This window comes from Dendrobates tinctorius, unplaced genomic scaffold (genome assembly GCF_039654945.1).
Source record: "Dendrobates tinctorius isolate UK_male_01 unplaced genomic scaffold, ASM3965494v1 ptg000125l, whole genome shotgun sequence".
Lineage (NCBI taxonomy): Eukaryota > Metazoa > Chordata > Amphibia > Anura > Dendrobatidae > Dendrobates > Dendrobates tinctorius.
Genome location: NW_027361793.1, coordinates 20,269,042 through 20,295,736, shown reverse-complemented (window position 1 = coordinate 20,295,736; position 26,695 = coordinate 20,269,042). Strand labels below are relative to the sequence as shown.

Sequence of the window (26,695 nt, the reverse complement as noted above, 5' to 3'; positions counted from 1 at the left end):
GTATGGCCCCCTGGTCTCCAGAAGCATTTATATTTTATAGGACCCTGTTAGGGTAAAGCCCCTGGGGTCATGGCAATCATATTTTGCATGCACAACAGAATAAATTGGCTCCTATGAGCCAGGAACAGCGGCTGGAGGGGAGAAGAGAACAAGCATGTTTTTCAATACAATCTATAGCTTCAAGGACCCTCTCTCTTTTTTCATGTGACTTGAGATTGCCGAGGCACGGTTTTGACTTTATATTGACCAAACCATGTTTCTTTCCATGTTTCTTTCAAGGTTGTCGTCTGGACTATGCAGTTATCTAGTGCATGAAACTGAAAAGCAATGTACCTAATCTGTGTGCCCTTGAGTCAGTGGGAGTGACTAAGGGTAAAGTAATCAAGTGCATTAAAATGAAGGGCAATATGCCTATTCCCGATGCCCTTGAGCTGGTGGGAGCGGCTAAGGGTATAATCTAGTGCATTAACACAAAGGGCAGTAAGCCTATTCCTGATGCCCTTGAGCTGGTGGGAGCGGATAAGGGTATAATCAAGTGCATTAACACAAAGGGCAGTATGCCTACTTCCAGTGCCCTTAAGCCAGTGGGAGCGGCGAAGGGTAAACTAATCAAGTGCATTAGCACGAAAGGCAATATGCCTATTCCCAATGCCTTTGACCCAGTTGGAGAGGTCAACAGTAAATGTTATCAAGTGCATGAAAAACAATTAACAATGGGTTATTAATAATGCCTTTGTAGACTTTTTCTGCTTTAGGTTTATTTAAATTACTACTTATAATGTTGATGTTATATTGTGTATAGTTTTTAATTACTCCCTATTTACAATTTCTTTCTATTGATATGTTCATCACTTTTCGGGTAGTGATAGTAAGTGGGTTTAAGAAATTTTACTGCACAGCTACTGTAAATAATGGTGGTTTCTAGAACTAAAATCTGTGAATTGGTGAATTAACAGAGCTGGCTACAATGCATGCGGTATAATAGTTTTTTTGAGGCATGACAGGTATTCAGATTGTAGCTACGACCTTAATTATGGTTTACTTTCCACATTCCCCATTATGGGGATCCTCATTGCAGGATGTTTAGCAACTGTTATTTTGCTGCAGTTACCGTATTATCGATCATAACTTGGTAGCATGGCATTGATAAAATTCCAGAGCTCCGACAGATTAATTTTATTTTTTTTATTACTTGTGTGCACAGTCTTTCCATAGCATGTAGAAATGGTTGATGGCTTTATTAGGCATGGCTGATGGGGGTCGAGTCCATTTAAGCAGTCAAATGGCCTCTCTGGTGGCAGTTTAGGAGTCAGGTGGAAGTTGCAGACAAGTTAAGGTGGACTCATTTTAACTAATAGAGGATGTAAAACCTCATGGTGGTGAACAGGCTTGGCTTTGGTGGCCAGCCTCAAGGACGTTGTAATGGTAACGTCAATCAGGGGCGGGCACAGTGGTTAAGCACAGGAGTGAGGATAATAGGGTCATTGGTGCCCTGAAAGTTTACTGGCTCTGCTTGAATGGCAAGCCAGTGCGTGCCGCCCCTTTATGGCTGTCTGGCCTGGTTCTGTATGTCAGACAGCTGGGGATATCACAGTACTTGTGAATCCCAATGTACTAGCACTTCACCTGATTGTTTTAATCCTGTGATTTAAATAAAGCTGTGGCCATTTTGACAACCAAAATAATGTGCTGTGTATTTATTCTAGTGCCTTGGTTTACTGTAGTTATGGTGGTTTTAAGATGGAGTGGGTGTCGTCCCATATCCATAAGTCAAGAAGGACAGAGTGTGAGACAGAAGATCCCCGGGAGAGGGATGGAAGAAGGAAGTGCTGCAGCAGGCCAGAGTGATCTGGGTCTGCTGGCACAGGAAAGAGACAGAGAAAGGAAGATTGATTCTCCATTGGGAATAAGGATTAGCACGGAACGTGAGGAGAATAAGAGAACAAGGACCAGGGTTAGAGGAGAACCCTTTTCAAGTTCTAAGTGCAAGGCCGGGGTCCGGTCCCTGAGGTTGTACGGATACTAATGGTCCTGCAGCAGTACCGGATGAATAGAAGTAGTGACCGCTTTATTCCCACACAAGACTTGGGGGCACAACATCTACATATTAGTGAGCCGGGACTTAAATAGCAAGGAGTCCCCGAAGCACGCTACAGCTGTCTGCCGTACAAGTAGAGTTCATAGGAACATCTGACAGGAGGAACTCCAGTGTAACTCAGTACTAGGAGTATGGGTCGCCCTCCCCAGGGCTGTGGGGTACTCAGTACCGGACTGGTGTCAGGGGAATGTGTCACAGCAGCGGTGACCCGAACCGTGGCCCTGGGTGCCCAAGTCAATGGCGGAATGTATATGTAGTTAATTAAATGGAATAGTTTGTGACACCACCTGTGGTGCTCGGCAAGGGAGGTGTTAAGCCGACGCTGCAGACAGATTCTCTGGGACAGATGGTAGGATGCAGCAGTGATGGTATAGCCCTCCACAGGCAGGGCTGATGTCCCAGGGCAGTGTAATGGTAATGGTTGTGGAAAGCTGCAGGCAGTGTAAAGGATGGTACCCAGATGTAGCGGTGCTGAGCAGGTTGGCGCAAGAATGCATGGAGGACACCGAGGCTTGCAGTTCCAAAGCTTTACTCACAGTCTGCAGTACACAAGGATGCCTGCCTCCGGGCCATGTCCTCTGGGTCAGAGACTCAGCCAACCTCCAGGCCAGATGGAAAGCTCCTCTCCAACACTCCGCCAACATGTACCTTTCCTGAACGACTCCTCTATTGCGCCTTAAGGTGTGAAGATCTCCAGTACCATGGTACTCTGGAGTGTTGTGAGTTCATTTTCCCCTTCACCGTCGATGTCTGATGAACTCCCTCTTCTGGTGAAGGAAGGTAGTGAGGCTGATTACCAAACACCTGATCTGGTAGATGATGACTGGGTAACAGGAACTGCTGACTGTATATAAGGCAGCCGACGCCCTTCTGAGTTGCTGGTGATTTCTCTGTTGGATTCTTGGAGACCAGTCTGATTCCTGCTTCCCAAAGATAAGCTTTTGCTCTGCTATTGAACTTATTAGTTTTGTTTACCTTGTTTTTTGGAGTTCAGCCATCCCCGGTCGGGGGTGTGCTGAGTTCCATTTTTGTCTCTGATCAGTTTCTCTCTTTGCTCTGTCTTCAGAATTTACCTGAGTGCTGATATAGTCTTTTTGAAGTCCTAGCGACTTCAGGGCCTGTTTTTCCTATCAGACGGTTGGGACATTTTCTGGTAGGGTTTTTTGAGGATTGCAGACAGCAGCTTTTCTATCCTGTCCTTTTTAGTTAGCTTGGGCCCCATCGTTTGCTCAACCTATCTTTCTATCTGTGTTAGTGTTTTCATCTTGCTTCACCGTCATTATATGTTGGGGGCTGCCTATTGCTTTGGGGTCTGCTCTGGGGCAGTTTAGATTTCCCCTTTCTTTCTTTAGGCCTATTTAGTTCTCCGGCTGTGATCGAGGGGTCTAGGGCATCGTAGGAGCCCCCACGGCTACTGTTAGTTGTTGTGGATAGGATCAGGGGTCTGCAATCCGATAGCTACCAACCTCTCCGGTTTTCTGGACTTAGCTTGTATTTTTGTTTTTTCCTCCTTCGGTGACTCATTCATAACAGAATCACCAGCCATACCGCAGATCCTAGGGTACTCAATAGCAGGAAAGAATTGTAAAAAAAAAAAAGAGTTTGTCAGAATATTTTTTTTGTATATTTTTTCCTCTATGTCTCTGAGGCCGCAGGGGGAATTTTTTTTTCTTTCTCAATGGAGATGAAGCAATTGTCTGATCGTGTGGAGCAGCTCACTGCTGAAGTGCGGGGAATTTCCGCCTATCTTGCTCATTCACATGCTGCTGAACCAAAGATCCCTACTCCTGATGTGTTTTTTGGGGATCGGTCTAAATTTTTGAATTTTAAGAATAATTGTAAATTATTTTTTGCCTTGAAGCCTAACTCGTCGGGGAGCTCCACGTAGCAGGTTAAAATTGTGATCTTTTTGCTGCGTGGCGATCCCCAGGATTGGGCGTTTTCTTTGAAACCTGATGATCCTATTCTTACTAATGTGAACGCATTTTTTCAAGCCTTGGGGTTGTTGTATGATGAACCTAATGCTATTGATCAGGCTGAACAGGCCCTGTTGGCATTGAGCCAGGGTCAGGATTCTGCAGAGTTGTACTGTCAAAAATTGCGAAAGTGGGCGGTCCTTACTACCTGGAATGATGGTGCCTTGGCAGCTCTCTTTCGGAAGGGTTTGTCAGAAACCGTAAAAGATACTATGGTGGGATTTCCTGTTCCCTCTGGTCTTGACGATTCTATGTCATTACTGGGGCAGTTTAGATTTCCCCTTTCTTTCTTTAGGCCTATTTAGTTCTCCGGCTGTGATCGAGGGGTCTAGGGCATCGTAGGAACCCCCCACGGCTACTGTTTGTTGTTGTGGATAGGATCAGTGGTCTGCAATCCGATAGCTACCAACCTCTCCGGTTTTCTGGACTTAGCTTGTATTTTTGTTTTTTCCTCCTTCGGTGACTCATTCATAACACTGGAGTTCCTCTTGTCAGATGTTCCCAAGAACTCTACTCGTATGGCAGACAGCTGTAGCCTACTTCGGGGACTCCCTTCTCCTGAGTCCCGGCTCTCTAAAATCAGTTGCTGTTGAGCCACAAGTCTTAGATGGTAGTGCATTTACAGCCTACTACTCCACCAGTGTCTGCTGCAGAACCATAAGTGTCCATACAACCTCGGGGACCGAGACCCGGCCTTGCACTGAGAACCTATAGGCAGGGTTCCTCTTCCAACCCACATCTCCTCTCTGTTCTCCTACTCCTTCGTTCCGTACTGATCCTTCTCTCTCTTATGGAAGCTTAGGTTGCAGTTCAACGTCTTTCTCCCTCTGTTCCTTTCCCGTGCCAGCTGGCTCAGATCACTCCTTCCTCCATCCCTTCTTCCAGGGATCCCCACTCCTCCCGAGTGGCTTCCTTCCTCACTGACCTTCTGTCAGACTGAACCTGACTGACTGAACTCTCATCCTACACTTTCCCACTCTTTTATACATCTCAACTCCACCCACCTCCCAGCACATCCAGTGTTCCATGCAGGGAACCACCAGAGGTGCTCTGCTACTCTCTAAGCACTGAGCCGCAATGTGGTTGTGCAGAACTACCCTGTTGTGTGGGGTGCGAGTGTTGGAGTGTGGAAAGGGGTTCCCACCTTACCTGGATGGTGGGGTACTACACCTTTAAAGAGCGAGGAAGGTGCAGTACCTCTGTGGCGACTGAGCCTCAGGGGCGCCACATACCCCCCCGTTAAACACAGCACGTCTGCGGGCTGCAAGGTAAACAAATTTGACAGTACAGGAACATACAAAAATTTTATAATAATGCATAAACAATTCTTATACTAAACTTCCTAGTATAGGAGGTACTTATTCTTGAACGTTACAAACAATTCTTATTTAACTATCTAAATTTCAAGTCAAAAAGTGCAATTTTTAATTCTAAGTGCCACTATCTGTGCTCACTTCAGTATTATTCAGCTTTCCTTCTCTAGTACACATTTCTTTATCATTTTTCTCTCTTCTAGACGCAAGACGCTGACCGCAAGTACCTGGTCCATCACCTGTCATGTTCAATTCTTTATTCTTAATTCTCTATCAAAACCTATCAAATCAATCAAATCAAATCAAATTCCTAATTCTTTGTAAAAGCCATTTCTCAATTACTAATACTCTCATAAGATACATCATTATCAAAAATACTTTGCATTAAAACTTTAAACAATTATTCTTGTAAGTGCTGGACACCGCTCCCAGCCGGGATTTCTTGCAGTGTCCTATGAGGTAGACATCATCTTCGCAAAGTGTCCTTATGTAAAATCTTGACATCATCTTCGCAAAGTGTCTTTATGTAAAACCAAGAGAGGGCACCTAAAGAGGTGCAAATATTTACAATAAAAGTTTTGGATCATACAGCGTTCATGATCTCAGTTCCAAAGGTAGAAAACGCTGCCAATCAAAACAGGGCAACTTCTGGAAAAAAGCATGATAAACAAAAATAATGCACAACTGGTGCAACAAACCCTCCTGGGTAACGAGAGTTACTGGTACAAAATTTTACTGCTGGTCCCCTCCTGGGGTTCTGGAAGCTTGGGTACCAGATGCAAGGTACTCATTGGCAATCTTCAGGTATTCTTCTTCCCACGGTGTCCAGTTGGTGACCTTTGGCTTAGGCTGCCGGGCTGGGGCTGATGCAAGGGCAGCCGGTTTTCTAGGAGCAGGTACTTGCTTGTACCTCTCAAGAAGCTCCTCTGGGATACGGCGTATATTCAGGGCATACCACCCCCTGAGCCCCTCATGCCGGGTGAAAGTCACATACTCCCCAGGCCGCAGGTCTCTATCAGGATGTCCCCTCCTCAGATGGGACTCCACGTCCCGCCGACTGAAGAAGAGGTCACTTATTCTTTTGGGGTCTGCAATGAACCTGAAACCCTTCTCCTGGTTCACATTCAAAACTTGCCCCCAGCCAAGTGCATCCCGGGGTCCGTAATGACCAGCACGGGCCTTCTCCCTTCGGTCTAAATCTGAACCTAGTATTGCTAGCTGGCGCTGCTCCCTCTCCCGGTATTCAGCTGCCAGTTGCCGGATGTTAGCCTGGCATTTGACCCAGTTCTCCTCTTCCTCCCGCTCTTCCCGGGACCGCTCCAAGCTGGTCTTACACCGTGGCGCCACCGTCAGGGGTTCAGGTGTTTCCCCTTGGGGACTGTCATCCCGGTCCCAGACAAGGTCCAGCACGACCTGTCCTGCCACGTACACCCCAGGGCCTTCCCAGGTGCAGGGGCTGCAGTCATACCTGGGACCTCCTGGCGGTGCTCCGGTACAGGCCTGAGACGGTGGGCCGCTGCAGGGATATCCACCGGAATGGCGGGTCCGGGTGCTGGCGGTGGCGGAACTGGTGATGGCTTCAGGTCCGCAGGGGCCTCCGGTGGGACCTGTGCAGCCACGTCAGGTCCGGGCAGGAGCTCGACCTCGGCTCCCGGGGTCTCCGGTGACTCCTCCGGGCGGGCCGCGACCAGCTGTATGGACAGTGTGGAGGTATAAATCAGCGCTGCCTGAGGACAGTCCGGTGCAGCGGTGACAGGTACCGGTGGCAAAGGTACCAAGTTCAGGGGCGCCGGTGGTGTAGGCCCCTCCGGGGCGTGCGGCCTGCTCAACCTCCATAAGGCCTCCTGCCTCAGTCGCAGACGGCACGTCAGCTGGGCGATTTCGTCCTCCAGCTGCTGGCGGTTCATTTCCGAGATCGGGTCAGAGCCTTCAGCCATGGCGCCAGGGAGATCCATTGCCCCGCGCTCCGCAGGTCTCCTTCCCTCACTCTCCAAAATGGCATTCTGGCGTTCTTCCTGCCTCGGCCCCTTTCCCGCCACTGGCCTCTTCTGCCCCTCCTTCCGGGGGCGGCGTCTTCTTCCTCCATACCAAGTCAGTATACGAACCCCTCGGGGGGTGGGCCATGTTGCTGTCACATAGTAATTCAGGCAGGGTAGGCCCAGGACTCTTCGCGGTCTTTTCGTAGGACCTCCCATCTCTTCACGCCCTTCTTCTCCGCGCCAGTGGCCATTTCTATTGTTCATTTTACAGTCCATCAAATCAGGTCTTCTGCACATTTTCAAAAGTATAAAGTCCAACAAATCTCAGGCACACAGAACCCGATGGCATCCGGTCTCGTCATCCTGTTCGTGACGCCAAGTTGGGTCGCACTCCCCAGGGCTGTGGGGTACTCGGTACCAGGCCGGTGTCAGGGGAATGTGTCACAGCAGTGGTGACCCGGACCATGGCCCTGGGCGCCCAAGTCAATGGCGGAATGTATATGTAGTTAATGAAATGGAATAGTTCGTGACGCCATCTGTAGTGCTCAGCAAGGGAGGTGTTAAGCCGACGCTGCAGACAGATACTTTGGGACAGATGGTAGGATGCAGCAGTGATGGTATAGCCCTCCACAGGCATGGCTGATGTCCCAGGGCAGTGTAGTGGTAATGGTTGTGGAAAGGCGCAGGCAGTGTAAAGGATGGTACCCAGATGTAGCGGTGCTGAGCAGGTTGGCGCAAGAATGAATGGAGGACACCGAGGCTTGCAGTTCCAAAGCTTTACACACAGTCTGCGGTACACAAGGGTGCCTGCCTCCGGGCCATGTCCTCCGGGTCAGAGACTCAGCCAACCTCCAGGCCAGACGGAAAGCTCCTCTTCAACACTCCGCCAACATGTACCTTTCCTGAACGACTCCTCTATTGCGCCTTAAGGTCTAGCGACTTCAGGGTTTTTGTTATCAGAAGGTGTTGGACATTTTTTGGCAGGGTTTTGTGCGTGATTGCAGACAGCATCTTTCCTTTCCTGTCCTTTCTAGTTAGTGTGGGCCCCATCGTTTGCTCAGCCTATTTTTCTGTGTGTTTTCATCTTGTCTCACCGACAATACATGTTTGGGGGCTGTCTATTGCTTTGGGGTCTGCTCTTGGGCAGTTTAGATTTCCCCTTTTCTTGCTTTAGGCTTATTTAGTTCTCCGGCTTTGACGAGGCGTCTAGGATCATCGTAGGTACGCTCCACGGCTACTGCTAGTTGTATGGATAGGATCAGGGGTCTGCAATCAGCTTAGTTACCAACCTCTCTGGTTTTCTGTGGCTTAGCTTGTTTTTGTTTTTCCTCCTCGGTGACTCATTCATAACAGAATCACCAGCCATACCGCAGATTCTAGGGTACTCAAAAGCAGGAAAAAAAAATTGTAAAAAAAGTGTCAGAATTTATTTTTTTATATGTATTTTTTCCACTTTTTCTCCGGGGCCATAGGAGGATTATTTCCTTAATGGAGATTAAGCAATTGTCTGATCGTGTGGAGCAGCTCGCTGCTGAAGTGCACGGAATTTCCGCCTATCTCGCTCAATAACATGCTGTTGAACCAAAAATCCCTACTCCTGATGTGTTTTCTGGGGATCGGTCTAAATTTTTGAATTTAAGAATAATTGTAAATTATTTCTTGCCTTGAAGCCTAACTCATCAGGGAGCTCTGCGCAGCAGGTTAAAATTGTCATCTCCTTGCTGCGCGGCAATCCCCAGGATTGGGCGTTTTCTTTGACACCTGAAAATCCTATTCTGACTAATGTGGATGCATTTTTTCAAGCCTTGGGGTTCTTGTATGATGAACCTAATGCTATTGATCAAGCTGAGAAAGCCCTATTGGCATTGAACCAGGGTCAGGATTCTGCAGAGTTATACTGTCAAAAATTCCGACAGTGGGCGGTCCTTACTACATGGAATGATGGTGCCTTGGCAGCTCTCATTCGCAAGGGTTTATCAGAAACCGTAAAAGATATTATGGTGGGATTTCCTGTTCCCTCTGGTCTTGATGATTCTATGTCATTAGCCATTCAAGTTGATCGGCGATTACGTGAACGTAAAACTACACGAGAGGTGTTGCCACCTTTTCAAGAAATGTCTGAACCTATGCAATGTGATAGAGTTTTGTCTAGGGTGCAACGTCAGGAGTATAGAAGGCATAATAAGCTGTGTTTTTCCTGTGGAGATGCCTCTCATATTATTTCTGTCTGCCCTAAACGAGAGAAACGTTTTGCACACACATTTGCTGTGGATGGCGTACAACCTAAGTTTCTTTTGGCAATTACTCTGATCTCCTCCTTATCCACATTTTCTGCCAAGGCTTTTGTGGATTCAGGAGCGGCTTTGAATCTGATGGATTTGGATTTTGCTAAACGTTGTGGTTTTCCCATGATACCTCAGCGGACGCCTATTCCTTTGAGGGGTATTGATGCTACTCCTTTGGCGGAGAATAAACCTCAGTTTTGGACCCAGGTGATAATGCGGGTCGCCCCAGACCACCAAGAAAATTGTAGCTTTTTGGTACTGCATAATTTGCATGATACTATTGTTCTGGGTTTTCCCTGGTTGCAAATCCATAATCCAGTTTTGGATTGGAAATCTGTGTCTGTGGGGAGTTGGGGCTGTCGGTGTGCTCTTGGTGACACTCCTGTTTTCTCCACCTCTCCCCAGTTTCATGATGTTCCTGACTATTTGGCTGATTTTTATGATGTATTTAGTGAGAGTAAGTCTGCGTCCCTGCCTCTTCATAGGAGTTATGACTGTGCTATTGAGTTGAGGCCTGGGTGTAAATTTCCCAAGGGTCGACTTTTCAACTTATCTGTACCTGAACACGAGGCTATGCGATCTTATATTAAGGAGTCATTGGAGAAGGGTCATATTAGACTATCCTCTTCACTCTTAGGTGCTGTTTTTTATCGTGGCTAAGAAAGATGGTATCGTTCCCTTAACAAGATTATGGTTAAATATCAGTATCCCTTTCCCCTGATTTCTGATATATTCTCCAGAGTTAAAGGTGCCTGCTGGTTTACTAAGCTTGACCTCAGGGGGGCATATAATCTTATTCGCATCATGCATGGGGATGAATGGAAGACGGCATTTAATACTCCGGAGGGACATTTTGAGTACCTGGTGATGCCTTTTGGGCTCACTAATGCCCCTTCTGTCTTCCAATCCTTCATGAATGATATTTTCCGGGACTTTGTGGATAAGTTTTTGATCATCTATTTGGATGATATTCTGATCTTTTCCAGTGATTGGGATTCTCATGTGGAACATGTTCGGACTGTGTTCCGGATTTTGAGGGAGAATTCCCTGTATGTTAAGGGATCGAAATGCCTTTTTGGTGTACAGAGGATTTCATTTTTGGGATTTATTTTGTCTCCGTCAACTATTGAAATGGACCCGGCCAAAGTACAGGCCATTTATGATTGGGTTCAGCCCACTTCTTTGAAGGCTCTCCAGAAGTTTTTGGGTTTTGCTAATTTTTATCGTAAATTTATAGCTAATTTTTCTGGTATTGCCAAACCACTGACTGATCTGACCAAGAAGGGCGCTGAAGTGCTGAATTGGTCTCCAGAAGCTGTTTTGGCATTTCAGGAGCTGAAGCGGAGGTTCACTTCTGCTCCGGTTTTACGGCAACCTGATGTCTCACTTCCGTTTCAGGTAGAGGTAGATGCTTCGGAGATTGGTGCAGGAGCTGTTTTGTCCCAAAAAGATCTGGTGACTTCTAAAATGAATCCCTGTGCATTCTTTTCCCGAAAGTTCTCCCCACCTGAACGCAACTATGATGTGGGAAATCGGGAATTGTTGGCCATGAGGTGGGCATTCAAGGAGTGGAGACATTGGTTGGAGGAAGCTAGACATCAAGTTGTGGTCCTCACTGACCACAAGAATTTGATTTACCTGGAGTCGGCCAAATGCTTGAATCCTAGACAGGCTAGGCGGGCCTTTTTTTTCACGCGTTTTGATTTTGTGGTCTCCTTTCTTCTGGGCACTAAGAATGTTAAGGCAGATGCTCTTTCTAGGAGTTTCTTTGCTGATTCTCCTATTGTGAGCAAGCCTACTACCATCCTAGGTGAGTGGGTAGTTCTTTCTGCCATCTCGCCCGATTTGAGATGTACCCTGGAAGAATTTCAGGAGGACAAACCTGAGCGTTGTCCTATGGGAAAATTGTATGTTCCTGACCAGTGGAGGAAGAGAATGATGTCTGACGTTCATTGCTCCGCGGTGGCTGGTCATCCAGGTATTTTTGGTACCAGAGATTTGGTGAGTCGGTCTTTTTGGTGGCCTGCCTTATCTCGTGAGGTCAGGAATTTTGTGCAGTCTTGTGGGACTTGTTCCCGGTCTAAACCCTGTTCTCGTTCTAGTGGGTTGTTGATGCCCTTGCCGGTGCGCAAGAGGCCATGGACCCATATTTCAATGGATTTTATTTCTGATCTTCCTGTCTCTCAGAGAATTACTGTTATCTGGGTGATTTGCGATAGATTTTCTAAGATGGTCCATCTTGTACCACTCCTAAAGCTGCCATCTTCCTCAGAGTTGGTGCCCTTGTTTTTACAACAGGTGGTTTGGTTGCATGGGATTCCTGAGAACATTGGGTCGGACAGAGGAGTCGAGTTTGTCTCCAGATTTTGGAAAGCTTTTTGTTCCAAGCTGGGAATTCAGTTATCCTCCTCTGCGTTTCACCCACAGACCAATTGGCAGACTGAGAGAACAAACCAGACTTTGGAGTCCTATTTGAGATGTTTTATATCTGCTGATCAGGATGATTGGGTCTCATTTTTGCCCTTGGCTGAATTCGCCCTAAATAATAGAGCTAGTTCTGCCACATTGATGTTGCCCTTTTTCTGTAACTTTGGGTTTCATCCTCGATTTTCTTCAGGGCAAGTGGAATCTTCAGCCTGCCCAGGTGTTGACACTGTGGTAGAGAGAATGCGGCAGATTTGGGACCAAGTAGTGGATAAGTTGTCCCTCTCTCAAGAAAAGACCCAGCGGTTTTCCAACCGGCATAGGACCATTGGTCCTCGGTTTAAAGTGGGTGATATGGTTTGGTTGTCGTCAAAAAATATCTCTATGAAGGTTGCGTCTCCAAAGTTCAAGCCAAGATTTATTGGACCTTATATGATTTTGGAGATTCTTAAACTGGTTTCTTTTCGTTTGGCTCTTCCAGTTACGTTTAAGATCCATAACGTGTTTCATAAGTCTCTGTTGAAGAGGTTTGTTGAGCCAGTGGTTCCTATGGCGGCACCTTCTGACCCTTTGTTGGTTGAAGGTAATGTGGAATATGAGGTAGAGAAAATACTGGATTCTCGTCTGGCTAGACGGAGACTCCAGTATTTGGTCAATTGGAAGTGTTATGGCCAGGAGGACAATTCTTGGGTCTCTGCCTGACATTCATGCCGATAGATTGATTCGTGCTTTTCACTGGGCCCATCCTGATCGGCCTGGTGGCATGGATGAGGGTTCAGTGACCCCTCCTCAAGGGGGGGTACTGTGGAGAACTCATTTTCTGGTTTACCTCTGGCTTCTGGTGAGGGTGGTGGAGCTGGCTGTGTTGACAGAGGAGTCTTGAGTTCTCCATCTGGGCTCCCTCTAGTGGTGACAGTAGGTAATGAAGCTGATCTAAATGGCAGAGACCTGCCACCTGAGGAGGAGGACTGTGAGTGGACATCAGGAGTCTCTGACTGGATTTAAGACAGCCGACTCCCTAATTTTGTGCTGGTGATTTTTCCTGCCCTGAGGTTCTGGTTTCCAGTTCTGTTCCTGCCTTCTCAAGCTAAGTGTGCTCTGCTATTTTTTCACATGAGATTTGGTCTGGTTTACTCAGTTTTTGTGGTCAGCCAGCCCCTGCTGGGGCTGTGCTGAATTTCCATTCTTATGTCTCTGTTTATGCCAGTTTGCTTTTTGTCCCTGATCAGATTGGTCTTTGTTTGCTCTGTCTTCAGAATATACCAGAGTGCTGAAATAGGGAATTGAAGTCTAGCGACTTCAGAGTTATTGTTATCAGAAGGTGTTGGACATTTTTTGGCAGGGTTTTGTGCATGATTGCAGACAGCATCTTTCCTTTCCTGTCCTTTCTAGTTAGTGTGGGCCCCATCGTTTGCTCAGCCTATTTTTCTATCTGTGTTTGTGTTTTCATCTTGTCTCACCGACAATACATGTTTGGGGGCTGTCTATTGCTTTGGGGTCTGCTCTGGGGCAGTTTAGATTTCCCCTTTTTTTGCTTTAGGCTTATTTAGTTCTCCGGCTGTGACGAGGCGTCTAGGATCATCGTAGGTACGCTCCACGGCTACTGCTAGTTGTGTGGATAGGATCAGGGGTCTGCAATCCGCTTAGTTACCAACCTCTCTGGTTTTCTGTGGCTTAGCTTGTTTTTGTTTTTCCTCCTCGGTGACTCATTCATAACAGTAGACCACAGGGTTGATCTGCTCAAAGACCTTGAAGGGGCCAGTGTAGCGAGGTGCGAATTTTGTGGACTCGACCCGCAGCCTGATGTTACGGACGGAGAGCCATACCAAGTTGCCAGGAGCAAAGGTCGGAGCGGGGCACTGGTGCGTGTTGGCAGAGGCCCTCACTCTCTCCTTGGAGCATCCTGAGTATGATCCCAGATGTCACGTTCCTCCACCGCCCAGTCTGCCACTCTGGAATTGGTGGACGACACGGGCATGGGCACAGGGACGCGCGGATGCTGGCCGTAATATAGGAGGAATGGGATCTGGCCGGTGGAGTCGGCCACAGTGTTGTTCAAAGTGAACTCCGCCCACGGCAGCAAGGATTCACAGTCATCCTGCCTGGCCGAGACAAAATGTCGTAGATACAATATGTGACCAGGATCTGGTTGGCTCTCTCTACGAACCCGTTCGTCTCGGGATGATAGGCCGAGGAGAGATTTAGCTCAATGCTGAGTAGGCTACAGAGCTCTCTCCAGAACCGAGATGCAAACTGGGGACCCCGGTCGCTGACAATCTTGTCCTGCATGCCGTGTAGGCGGAAAACATGCTTAATGAACAACGCTGCCGGGCCCCGTGAAGAATGTAACTGGGAGAGAGGTACCAGGTGCACCATCTTGGAGAAATGTTCGGTGACAACCCAAATGACCGTGCTGCCACTGGACTTGGGTAGCCCCACCACAAATTCCATATCGACCATCTCCCAGGGCCTGTCCGCTACCAGCAGGGGGTAAAGTACCCCAGCGGGCCGCTGCCGAGAGGACCTATTCTGGGCGCAAGAGACGCACGCCTGAATATAGTCCCTGACGTCACAGGCCATATGCGGCCACCAGTACGTCCTCGCCAGAAGCTTAGACGTCCGTTTTGTCCTGAAATGTCCACCCACTCTGGACGAATGAGCCAAAGAGAGGACCTCCGGTCGCAGACGGGCAGAAACAAATGTCTTGCCCGGAGGTACTGACTCAAGGGCGACCGGAGCCACAGTCCTCAGGCTCTCGGATGGGACGATCAGCCGAGGCTCCTCCTCCTCTTCCTCCGATGACACCACGGAGCGGGAGTGAGCATGGGCCCGGACGTTCTTCTCCCCGGAGAGAAAATGGAGGGTGAAGTGGAACCGGGAGAAGAACAAGGACCATCTGGCCTGGCGAGAATTTAGCTGCTGGGCTGTTTGCAAATACACCAAGTTCTTGTGAACACCTGGAAAGGGTGGTGAGCTGCCTCCAGGAGGTGTCTCCACTTCGAGAAGGCCAACTTCATCGCTAAGCAACTCCCCGTCCCTGATGGAATAATTCCTCTCTGCCGGTGTGAAGGTCTTGTAGAAAAAGAAGCATGGGTGCTTCCGATCTTGCGTGTCCTTCTGAAACAAGACCGCTCCAGCACCAATGGAAGAGGCATCCACTTCCAGACTGAAGGGTTTATCTACATTGGGGCGATGTAGAATGGGAGCACTAGCAAATTGGGACTTAAAGGGAAGGTGCCGTGTTTTTCATAATTTAATGTAAAAAAGAAAATAGTATAAAAAGATATTGTCCCCTAAGCTTGACTCAGTGGTGTGTATGGATTTTTTTTTTTTCTGTAGTAATGCAGCCACTGGGGCCTGCCATCTTACCTCTCTGGCTGCTGAACGACACTTTCCATGCTCATTTACGGCAGTCCCTGGGCATGAGACAATAGTCGGCTGCCGACCCTATCTCTTTCATTACAGCTGCATTAGGAGTGAACTAGCCACGCCTCTGTGGGCAGCTCAATCACAGCTGTAGGTGTGGCCAGGCGCCATCTTATTAGAGCCCAGTGCTTTTCTTTTAGCTTCATTTACACTCTATTGCAAGCCCTGGATGCTGTACTGTTCCAGCAAAACGGCTTGGATGTTCACTCTGCACATACCAGCTGTAGGAGAGGAACCAGGACGAGCTCCAGAACACCAAGCTGCTCTTTCCAAAACACACGGCCAGCTGCTGTCCCTGCACTTGCAAAACATAGGAGGAGCTGTCTTGTGTGATACTGACTGCTGAGCCGTGTATCTAATCCTCTCCTGTGTGATACTGACTGCTGAGCCGTGTATCTAATCCTCTCCTGTGTGATACTGACTGCTGAGTCATGTATCTAATCCTCTCCTGTGTGATACTGACTGCTGAGCCGTGTATCTAATCCTCTCCTGTGTGATACTGACTGCTGATCCCTGTATCTAATCCTCTCCTGTGTGATACTGACTGCTGATCCCTGTATCTAATCCTCTCCTGTTTAATACTGTGTGCTGAACCATGTATCTAATCCTATCCTGTGTGATACTGATTGCTGAGCCGTGTATCTAATCCTATCCTGTGTGATACTGCCTGCTGAGCCGTGTATCTAATCCTATCCCGTGTGTTACTGCTCTCCTGAAATACTCTGTGCTGCTGTCACCCTGCTCCTCCACCATATATCTCCCTCTGTGCCCCCCATAGACCAGCACACTACTCTCCTGAAATACTCTGTGCTGCTGCACCCTGCTCCTCCACCATATATCTCCCTCTGTGCCCCCCATAGACCAGCACACTGCTCTCCTGAAATACTCTGTGCTGCTGTCACCCTACTCCCAGAATCCTTGCTGCCTGCCATCCTCGGTGACCGAAGACCCCATTCCTCTCCTCAGATCCCGTCCTAGCGATGTGTGAAAGCGAGGCAACAGGGGCCTGATATATGGTGGAAGGAGCAGGGCGACAGCAGCACAGAGTATTTCAGGAGAGCAGTGTGCTGGTCTATGGGGGGCGCCCTGTTCGGTGCCAGGGATTGTACATAGAGCGCTGAGTTTTATACACATGGATGGACCATCTGCTTGTCTGCTCCACAGAAATCCAGGAAACATTTCTGCTGATTGATGACCTGTCCTGATCCAGACTTTGCATGCAAAGACAGTCAGTAACTTTGCAGACCCCATCAAAATGGCTGCTCACTGTGTTCCTAGATATCATCCTCTCTTTTCCCTTAGCAAACACCCAGAAAGGGAGGAGAGGAGTGACACCACACCGATGTCAGCAGATTCCGCCCATAATTACTGCAGTGCAGTAATGTGAGCTAGTTGTACACTAGGTTTTTGTGCCAAATTTCAGTAGCTGCTCCCCCTAGTGTTAACAAGTGGAAATGCCAAACTTTTTAAAATTATTTTTCATATTTTACAAAATTAAAAACATGATATTTTTTAAGAAAATGTAAACATTAATTCTTCACATTTTTTCAATTGCTGAAAAAAAAATTTTTTGGATGGCACCTTCCCTTTAATGGAGGAGAAGGCCTTGGAGACAGGTTCTGACCACAACTTGGGATTTGCACCCTTCTTGGTGAGGGCCACCAAGGGGGCTACCAACGTCGAGAAGTGGGGGATGAATTGGAGGTAATAATTTATGAACCCCATAAAGCGCTGCACCGCTTTGAGAGAATGAAAAACTGAGAAGAGAGGTACATCCACAAAATGGGAACTCCAGCACACAATTTTGACAAAAAATATAACAATTTATATATAACAAGGGAGGATAAAGCGCTGGGAGGATACATGCATAGCGTCATTATATACGAAAAAACACATGATACATAGTTAGTTAACACAGTACTGACCCATGAGGTGGAGAGACGCAGCGTGGCAGCGGCCATCTTGTCGGCATTCAGGGTATATAAATAAAGCTGTTTTTACACAGTACAAGCGCCACCAAGTGCATTTGCGCATGCGCAGTCTGGCGGCGGCCATCTTGTCCGCATTTCTGAGCGAACAAATAAAGTTGTTGCGACGAAGTAACAAATGGTAAATAAATAAATGAATGTACCTGCACACACACAATGTGTGGCGTTAGTCATCAGAGTTCTAGATACTTAAGTTGAATCTTTCAAAACAGAATGGTGACGCCGCTAGAAAGCCATACACAATATAGTGGCGGCCATATTGTCAGCGTTACCCATAGATGAATAAAGTTATTTCACAAAAAAGAGGGGATATTGACGTCACTGAATCAAACGTCAAGTACGCAATGAAAAAGACCTAATATACGTTATTAATTAAGTAGGAGATGACATTCCCAAGTAATATAACGCCTGTACAGTAAAATACTTGAAAAACGCGCATGCGCAATATGGTGGCGGCCATCTTGTCCGCATTTCTAAGTTGACACAAAGTTATTACAGCAAGTAATAAAAGTGCCTATACATACACAATATGGCATCAGCCATCTTTACCAGGGTGCTCGATAAATAAATGATGTTATTCAAAGCAATATGGTGACGCCGCCAGATAACCATACATTCTGTAACCGCAGCCATTTTATCAGTGTTACCAATAGATAAATGAGGTTATTTCATAAAAAGGAAGGAAGGGGGGGAAAGGGGGTGTAAATTTGTCATTTTGTGCTTTCTTGCCATTGGGTGGTGTGTTTCAGCCATTGGGTGGTGTGAACATTGTCTTACCGACTTGTTCACACTTGTGCATGTCACATATGTTTTTAATCCGTTTTTTCCATGCTCAGCATGGTTTGGGAGACCCCACCCCTCTCCTGTGTGACATGCATATAAATGAGCTGTCTTGCACCACAAGCGCATATACTAGGAGGCGCCTGTCTGTATCCTGTTCATTAGACACTGTTCACATGTTCAGGTTTTAAATACATTAGATAGGGACTGCTTCTTGAAGGGTTACAGTGACGTGGTGAAGCGGCTTGGTATACATTTTTTGCAAAAAATGTATCGACTAAATACCCTGTATTTGTTATACAGCACTTGCTGATTACTGTCATGTTTTTTACTGCAGAGTATTTTTTGCAAATTTGTCATTTTGTGCTTTCTTGTTGTGTTATAGTTCTGGAAATAGTATGATGATCCACCACATAGTCCTCGAAATAGTAAGATGGTCCCCCAAAGTAGTCCTCCAAATAGGCATTCTATTTGGTGGCATATGTGGGGTCGTCGTATTATTTGGAGGACTACTTTGATGACCCCCCAATTAGTCTTCCAAATAGTATGATGGCCCCCACAAAGTATTCATGTGCTAAAAAAAAATAATACTAACCTCTCCCAGTTCCCCCACTGCTCCGGTGCCTTCAGTATGTGGACTGAACAGAGGTTTGCTCAGCACACAGGTCACGATGTAGTAATGGCATCGGGCCCACTGTGCTGAGACGTCAGATGTACAGGGAGAATGATGGAGGAGCGGACGGCTCTCTGTTCCATAATTGCTTTCAACTCTATCTGCATCCAGAATAGGAATACAGTTGAAAGTGCAATGCCGGGTGGGATAAGACCCCATGTTCTGCCCTCTGATATAGGGCAGTCTGTTTGTGTTATGTGCTCTGAATAAAGCAATATGTTTGTATTTTGTGCTGGGTTAATTATAGCACCATCTAGTGGTGGCTGAATTTATAGCAGTGTCTTTGATAGCATTATATAGTCTGTGCCTTTAACAGAAGCAATGCACATGGGATTGAAGCATTGCTTTGTGGGAAGGAAGCAATGTATTATGGGATGAAGAAGGGCCATTTTGATTCTGTGTATATCATAGGATGCATGTGTTTACCTGTCCTCCATCTTAATTCTCCAACTTGAATTCGTTATCCGGTTAAAGCATATCTGGTAAGCTTAATCTTTCTTGCAATGCAGTGATTCAGAGGTGTTATTTACTGTCTAGCAGCCAAGAGATGTCATTAACCCTTTAGTTGCCAGTTCTCAGTAAATGTAATCATAAACTAATGTATTCCTATTTAATGTTTGCATCACAACGTACACTTCTGTGATTGTATTAGCTGTGATCAGCTACCCAATACTTATGCATGTTATTTGTATTCCTTGTAGTTTTACCGCGCATGTTCTATACTCTTCACAAATAAACAAGTTAGACTACAGAGAACAGTCTGCTTATTTTGGAAGACAGAGCAGTGGTTTATGCTGTATACTGGATTGCACATCGTGTCAGTGTGCCTGAAGGCAGAATAGTAAAACAGATGCCAGAAGCCTGCGATAGTGAATTCAGGCTGTAAGGGACCGCTATCACCCAGGCTGCTCCGCATACGGGTACTACAGCAGCCACCATACTGCCGCAGGAGACAAGTCCAGGGCCTAGTAAAACAGATGCCTGCGATAGTGAATTCAGGCTGTAAGAGACCACTATGACCCAGACTGCTCCACATACGGGTACTACAGCAGCCGCCATACAGCCGCAGGAGACAAGTCCAGGACCTAGTAAAACAGATATGCTCTACGCCTGCGACAGTGAATACAGGCTGTAAGGGACCGCTATCACCCAGACTGCTCCACACACGGGTACTACAGCAGCCGCAGGAGACAAGCCCAGGGCTCAGTAAAGGACCACCGATCGCACGCGGTGATTGCATAGACTGTACGGGACCGCTAACACCCACACTGATCCGCATACGAGTATCACAGCAGCCGCCATACAGCCACAGAACGCTAGCGCAGCGCACCAAGAAGTGTTACATCTTCCCCGCCACGCGGAAGCTGCCATACATAGACTATTTCCCGCCAATATACTAAGCAGCACTCAGCTAAACGCACAATGTCTCGGAAAAGTACATCTTCACTCAAAACAAGGTCACGAGCAAGCTCCAGCATGTCGTCCTTAGCAGAGCTAGCTGCTGTCGCTCGCGCCGAGGCCGAAGCAGCCAAAGCGAGATCCTCCTTTGCCGAACGAGAAATGCATCTAAAGCTGAGACAAGCAGATCAAGACGCAGCAACTGCTCGTTTGCAAGCAGAGCTAGAAAGACTTACGGCAGACAAAGAGACAGCAGCTGCAATAGCTAAAGCACAGTATTTGGAAGCTATGAAAGATCCTGATTCTGAGACACGCAGCAACATTCTCAGACAAGATCTAGAGCAGCAAGATCCAGCACAACACGTCGCAGAGTACGTCCCTCAACATTCCGGCATAGATGACAGCCCTGGCGCATCATATCGATCAGCCCATGCCAATTACCAGCGATCCAACCCCAAGCTTCACTACCATAGGCGAGGAGACGTCCAGCACAGAGATGTCGACCACAGCCACCGTTCCACTGAAAAGGTACAGCTCCCATCCCGCCTTAAAGAGACATCTTCTTCACCAACAAGGTACCGCACAGACTATCCGGAGTCACAAGCATCTTACAGGTATGATGATGCACCGCACACTAGACATGACTATCACACACCGGCTCGTGCCAGCACTGACGGAGCCATCAAGGACCTTGCAAAGTTCCTTGCCCGCCAAGATCTGGTTACAAAGGAACTTGTAAAGTTCACTGACAAACCCGAGAAATATTGGTCATGGCGAGCCTCGTTCCGGAACGCCATTCATGGTCTGGACCTTTCTTGTGGTGAGGAGTTAGATCTCCTGGTGAAGTGGCTCGGAAGTGAGTCAGTCGAGCATGCCAAAAGACTGAGAGACATTAATGTAAAGTATCCTCGCACAGCCCTACATAAGGTGTGGGAAAGACTCGATGAATGCTATGGGGCAGAAGAAGTCATAGAGAATGCTTTATATAAAAGCATTGAGGATTTTCCTAACGGTACCATCACACTTAGCGATGCACCAGCAATCCCGACAACGATATGACCCAGTCAGGATCACTGGTGCATCGCTAAGTGGTCGCTAGTGAGCTGCCAAACAGGCAGATCTCACCAGTGACATAGCAGCGGTCGGCGGTCGCTACTTACCTGTCAGACGCGGCGATGAAGACATCCTCCCGCCCACGTCCACGCGTCACTCGTCTCCACAGCAGGAAGCCCAGCAGGAAGCTGACGACGAGAAATGGCCCAGGCCGTTCTCGCATGATCAGCGATATTCAGCGGGGGAGCCGGTCAGAGGTAAGTATCACACATAGCGATATCGCTGCTGTGTCACAAAACCAGTGACATTATAGCGATATTGCTAGCAATATCGCTTAGTGTGACGGGGCCTTAAGATAGGACCTAAGGGTTATCTAAAGCTTAGAGAACTGAGAGATTTGTTGAATGAGTTGCAGGTTGCTCAGCAGGAAGGAAACTTGCCCGGATTGGCATTCTTAGACACCACTAGGGGTGTCAATCTGATAGTACAGAAACTTCCTTACAACCTACAAGAAAAGTGGATTACATGTGGTTCAGAGTATAAAGTAGAAATGACCCTAGTTTTGATTTTACTCTGTCGTGTTCCACTGTCACTGGTGTCAAACCCGGTAAAACACCAGTGGCAGTCCACAAAACTAGCATTGATTCCACAGGCCCTCCTCACAAGGTGAATAAAACCCCTCCAGACGAGAGCAAACCTCAGGATGTCAGTAAATATTGTCCTCTACACAAGAAACCACATCCTCTACTAAAATGCAGAGCCTTCAGGGAGAAGTCTTTAGCGGATCGTAAAGGTTTCCTCAAGGAGAACAACATCTGCTTCAAATGTTGTGCCGCAACCTCTCACTTTGCCAGGAACTGTGAAGCTAGCGTGAAATGTGCAGAATGCAGCAGCACGGATCACAATACAGCCTTGCACCCTGGATCACCTCCACGATTGTTGTCGCAAGCAGAGGAGCACGATGGAAAGCAAAAAGACACTGACGAAGACACCCCGGATGTCAGCTCTAAATATACTGAGATCTGTAGAGGACTCACAGGAGGAAGGTCCTGTTCAAACATCTGCCTTGTCCGAGTTTATCCTGCAGGCCGCAAGGACAAAGCCTTCAAGATTTATGCAATCCTGGATGACCAAAGTAACAGGTCTCTAGCCAGGTCCATCTTCTTTGACAACTTCAGCATTGTAGGCCCTGGTTCTCCCGACACCCTGAGAACATGCTCAGGTACCGTTGAGATGGCGGGGAGAAAAGCAACTGGATACAAAGTGGAGTCCATAGATGGCCAGACCTGCTTATCACTACCGACCATCCTGGAGTGCAACCAGATTCCTGACAACAGGTCAGAAATACCATCACGGGAGGTGGCGACATATCACCCCCATCTAAAGCGTATAGCCCACCTGATACCTGAACTAGATCCAGGAACCCCAATAGCTCTACTTCTGGGAAGAGATATACTACAAGTCCACACGGCTAGAGAATGTATAAACGGCTCCAGGAATGCTCCATACGCACAGAGGCACGACCTTGGATGGGTCATCATAGGGGACGTCTGCCTAGGAGGAGCACACAAGCCGGCCTTAGTTGACAGCATGCTTACCAATACTCTTGAAAATGGACGTCCGTCTCTCTTCCAGCCATATAAGAGTAGCTTCCTGGTAAAAGAGTTGCCACACAATGCTCCTCTACCTTGTCCATTAGCTGATCCTTCCTGTGAAGACCACTCATGTGACGGCGACCAAGATCACATAGGGTGCAGTTTTCCACAGAACAAAAGAGGACAATAAGGTAGCAATGTCCATAGAAGACAGACTGTTTTTGGACATCATGGATCGAGAGTTGGTAAGAGATGAGTCAAAGAGTTGGATGGCCCCTGTACCATTTAAAACCCAGAGGCAACGCTTACCCACCAGTCAGAAGTCTTGTAAAGGTTGGCACCATTGGAAACACGCATTTACCGCTCCGAACCTGGAAAAAGCCAAAAACACGATAATTCGTACCATACAACGCGAGTGTTACGCCAAAGATATAGACAACCTCAACAAAGGTCAAACCATTTCTAGAGACAGTGTCTTGAAAAAGCTTGATCCAATAATTGACCAAAACGAGCTGATATGAATTGGAGGTCGTCTTCAGGAAGCCAAGGTGGAATTCGTGGAAAAACACCCTGTAATAATTCCTGGCCATCATCAAGTGACTACTCTGCTCGTACAGCACCATCATGTTTTGGTGAAACATCAGGGCCGATTGTTTACCGAAGGGAAACTACGAACTGCTGGACTATGGATAGTCAGAGCAAAGAGATGTGTGAGTAAACTCATCTTCAACTGTGTGACTTGTCGCAAACTCCGCGGCGCGACTCCAAGCCCAAATATGGCCAATCTCCCATCAGACACTTAGGCTATGTGCACTCGCTGCAGTTTTTGCTGCGCATCCGCTGCGGTTTTGGCCGCTGCGGATCTGCAGCAGTTCTGCATACAGTGTACAGTAGCATGTAAGTCTATGTAAGGAGAGCTTTAAACTAGAACAACATGGGAAGGGAAGCAAAAGACCAGAAAAAGCCATACACCTAACAAATGCTATTGAGAACTCTGCTATTAGAAGTGGAAAGGAAGAACAAAGACAAAAGAATCTAATTAATAAAAATATTGGAGAAAGAGAAACCAATCACAAACTAAAATGTTTCTATACTAATGCACAAAGCATGGGCAACAAACAAGGAGAATTGGAACTACTACCACAGGAAAAGAAATATGATGTCATTGGAATCACTGAAACTTGGTGGGACAATACACATGATTGGAATACAAGACTAGAAGGATACAACTTATTTGCAAGAAACAGACTTGATAAACGAGGAGGGGGTGTCGCATTGCATGTTAGAAACGCGTATATCTGCACAGAGATTGAAGCTTCAGAGACTGGGAGTTCTGTGGAAACTGTTTGGGTAAGAATACAAGGACAGAACAATGGAAAGGACACCATTGTAGGCATTTACTACAGGCCGCCTGTGCAAGCTGAAGATATGGATGAACTCTTTATGCATCAAATGGCCAAGTTCTCCAAAAAATATGACATAGTTGTCATGGGAGATTTCAACTATCCAGACATTTGTTGGGAATCTCTCTCAGGCAAAACTAACAGGTCAAGGAAATTCTTATCCTCTCTTGCTGACAACTTTATCTTCCAAAAGGTAAGGGAGAAAACAAGGGGAACTGCTACCTTGGATCTAATCCTTATAAACAGGGAGGAAATGGTTGAGGAGGTAAAAGTGGCTGGGACCCTAGGAGGTAGCGACCATGCTATTTTAGAATTTTGGATAACTAGAGGCGGAAGACCTGTGAAGACTCAGACGTCAAGGTTAGATGTCAGAAAGGCAGAGTTTAAGGGATTCAGAAAGAGAATTGGAGGGATCCAATGGCTGGATATCCTTAAAGACAAAAATGTCCAGGAAGGATGGGAAATCTTGAAAAATGAAATTCTCAAAGCACTGTTGTTAACAATTCCGAAAAGAGGGAAGAATAGGAAGCATTTAAGGAAACCAGGATGGATGAACACAGAACTTAAGCACATGCTAAAAAGGAAGAAAAAATGTTTATAAAATGGAAAGAGGGAGGCATATCTAAAGAAGAATATAATGCTGTCTGCAGAACCTGCAGGGCACAAATCAGATTATCTAAAGCTGAAAATGAATTGAGGCTTGCAAGAGATGTCAAAAGCAATAATAAAGGATTTTGGGGATATGTCAAAAGTAAAAGAAAAGTCAAAGATGCTATAGGATTTTTACAGGATGAAAATGATGAAATGGTAAGACACGATGTTGAGAAGGCTGAACTTTTAAATTCCTATTTTGCATCTGTTTTCTCTCAGAAAGGAAATGTAACATCAACTGTTATTCACTGTCCTATTAAGGGAACAGAAGAATCCAGGATATCTATAAACAGAAAGATAGTGAGGAAACACTTAGCTAACCTAAATGAATTCAAGTCTCCAGGTCCAGATGAATTATACCCCAGAGTACTGAAGGAGATAGCAGAAGAAATTTTTGAACCCCTCTCCATAATCTTTGAAAATTCTTGGAGAACAGGAGAAGTGCCAGAAGACTGGAGAAGAGCAAATGTTGTTCCTATCTTCAAAAAGGGGAAGAAGGTGGACCCAGGCAACTATAGGCCGGTGAGTCTGACTTCTATACCAGGAAAGATCTTTGAACAAATTATTAAACAACATGTATGTCAATACCTGGATAAGAATGAAGTGATTAAACAGAGTCAGCATGGGTTTGTAACTAATAAGTCATGTCAGACTAACTTAATTTCCTTCTATGACGGTATCACTGATTGGGTGGATCAAGGAAATGCTGTAGATATAGGATATCTTGACTTCAGCAAAGCATTTGACAAAGTCTCTCATACAATCCTTATTGAAAAAATGGCTAAGTATGGAATGGACAAGGCAACTGTTAGGTGGATTCATAACTGGCTTAGTGATCGGACCCAAAGAGTGGTCGTAAATGGCTGCACATCCAGTTGGAAGAATGTCTCAAGTGGGGTACCACAGGGCTCTGTCCTGGGCCCTGTATTGTTCAACATCTTTATCAACGATTTAGATGAAGGAATTGAGAGTAAACTGATTAAATTTGCTGATGACACAAAGCTAGGAGGGATAGCTAATACTAGAGAAGAGAGAGAGAGGATTCAAAAAGATTTAAATAAACTGGAGAAGTGGGCAGCAACTAACAGAATGGTTTTTAACAGGGAGAAATGCAAAGTACTACATCTGGGCAATAAAAATGAAAAAAGCATATATAGAATGGGAGGAATAGGGCTAAGTGACAGCACATGTGAAAAAGACTTGGGTATACTAATAGATCACAGACTGAATATGAGTCAACAGTGTGATGCAGCAGCAAAAAAGGCAAATGCAATTCTAGGATGTATTAACAGAAGCATACAGTCTAGATCATGTGAAGTCATTATTTCCCTCTACTCCTCTTTGGTCAGACCTCATCTGGAATATTGTGTCCAGTTTTGGGCACCACATTTTAAAAAAGACATCAACAAACTGGAGCAAGTTCAGAAAAGAGCGACCAGAATGGTGACCGGTCAGCAAACCCTGTCTTATGAGGAAAGGTTGCAGGATTTGGGAATGTTTAGTTTGCAAAAGAGAAGACTGAGAGGAGACTTAATAGCTGTCTACAAATATCTAAAGGGCTGTCACATTGTAGAAGGATCAACTTTATTCTCATTTGCACAAGGAAAGACTAGAAGCAATGGGATGAAACTGAATGGGAGGAGACACAGATTA

At 46.5% G+C, this 26,695-nt stretch overlaps 1 protein-coding gene across 5 annotated transcripts in view; it reads right to left on the bottom strand.

Moving 5' to 3' along the window:
• Positions 1-26,695, bottom strand: part of MDH1B (malate dehydrogenase 1B) — a 301,491-nt gene that overhangs the window by 234,258 nt on the left and 40,538 nt on the right. For 3 of the 5 annotated variants that reach the window (XM_073541910.1, XM_073541911.1, XM_073541915.1), the window contains exon 1: positions 23,302-23,356. The exons of 1 other annotated variant lie outside the window; for it this stretch is intronic. In XM_073541910.1, coding sequence (XP_073398011.1) covers positions 23,302-23,332 — 31 coding nt within the window. In that variant the 5' untranslated portion in view covers positions 23,333-23,356. Of the gene's footprint in view, positions 1-23,297; positions 23,360-26,695 lie in introns of those variants that run through there. One more of the 5 variants, XM_073541914.1, reaches the window with a different exon arrangement.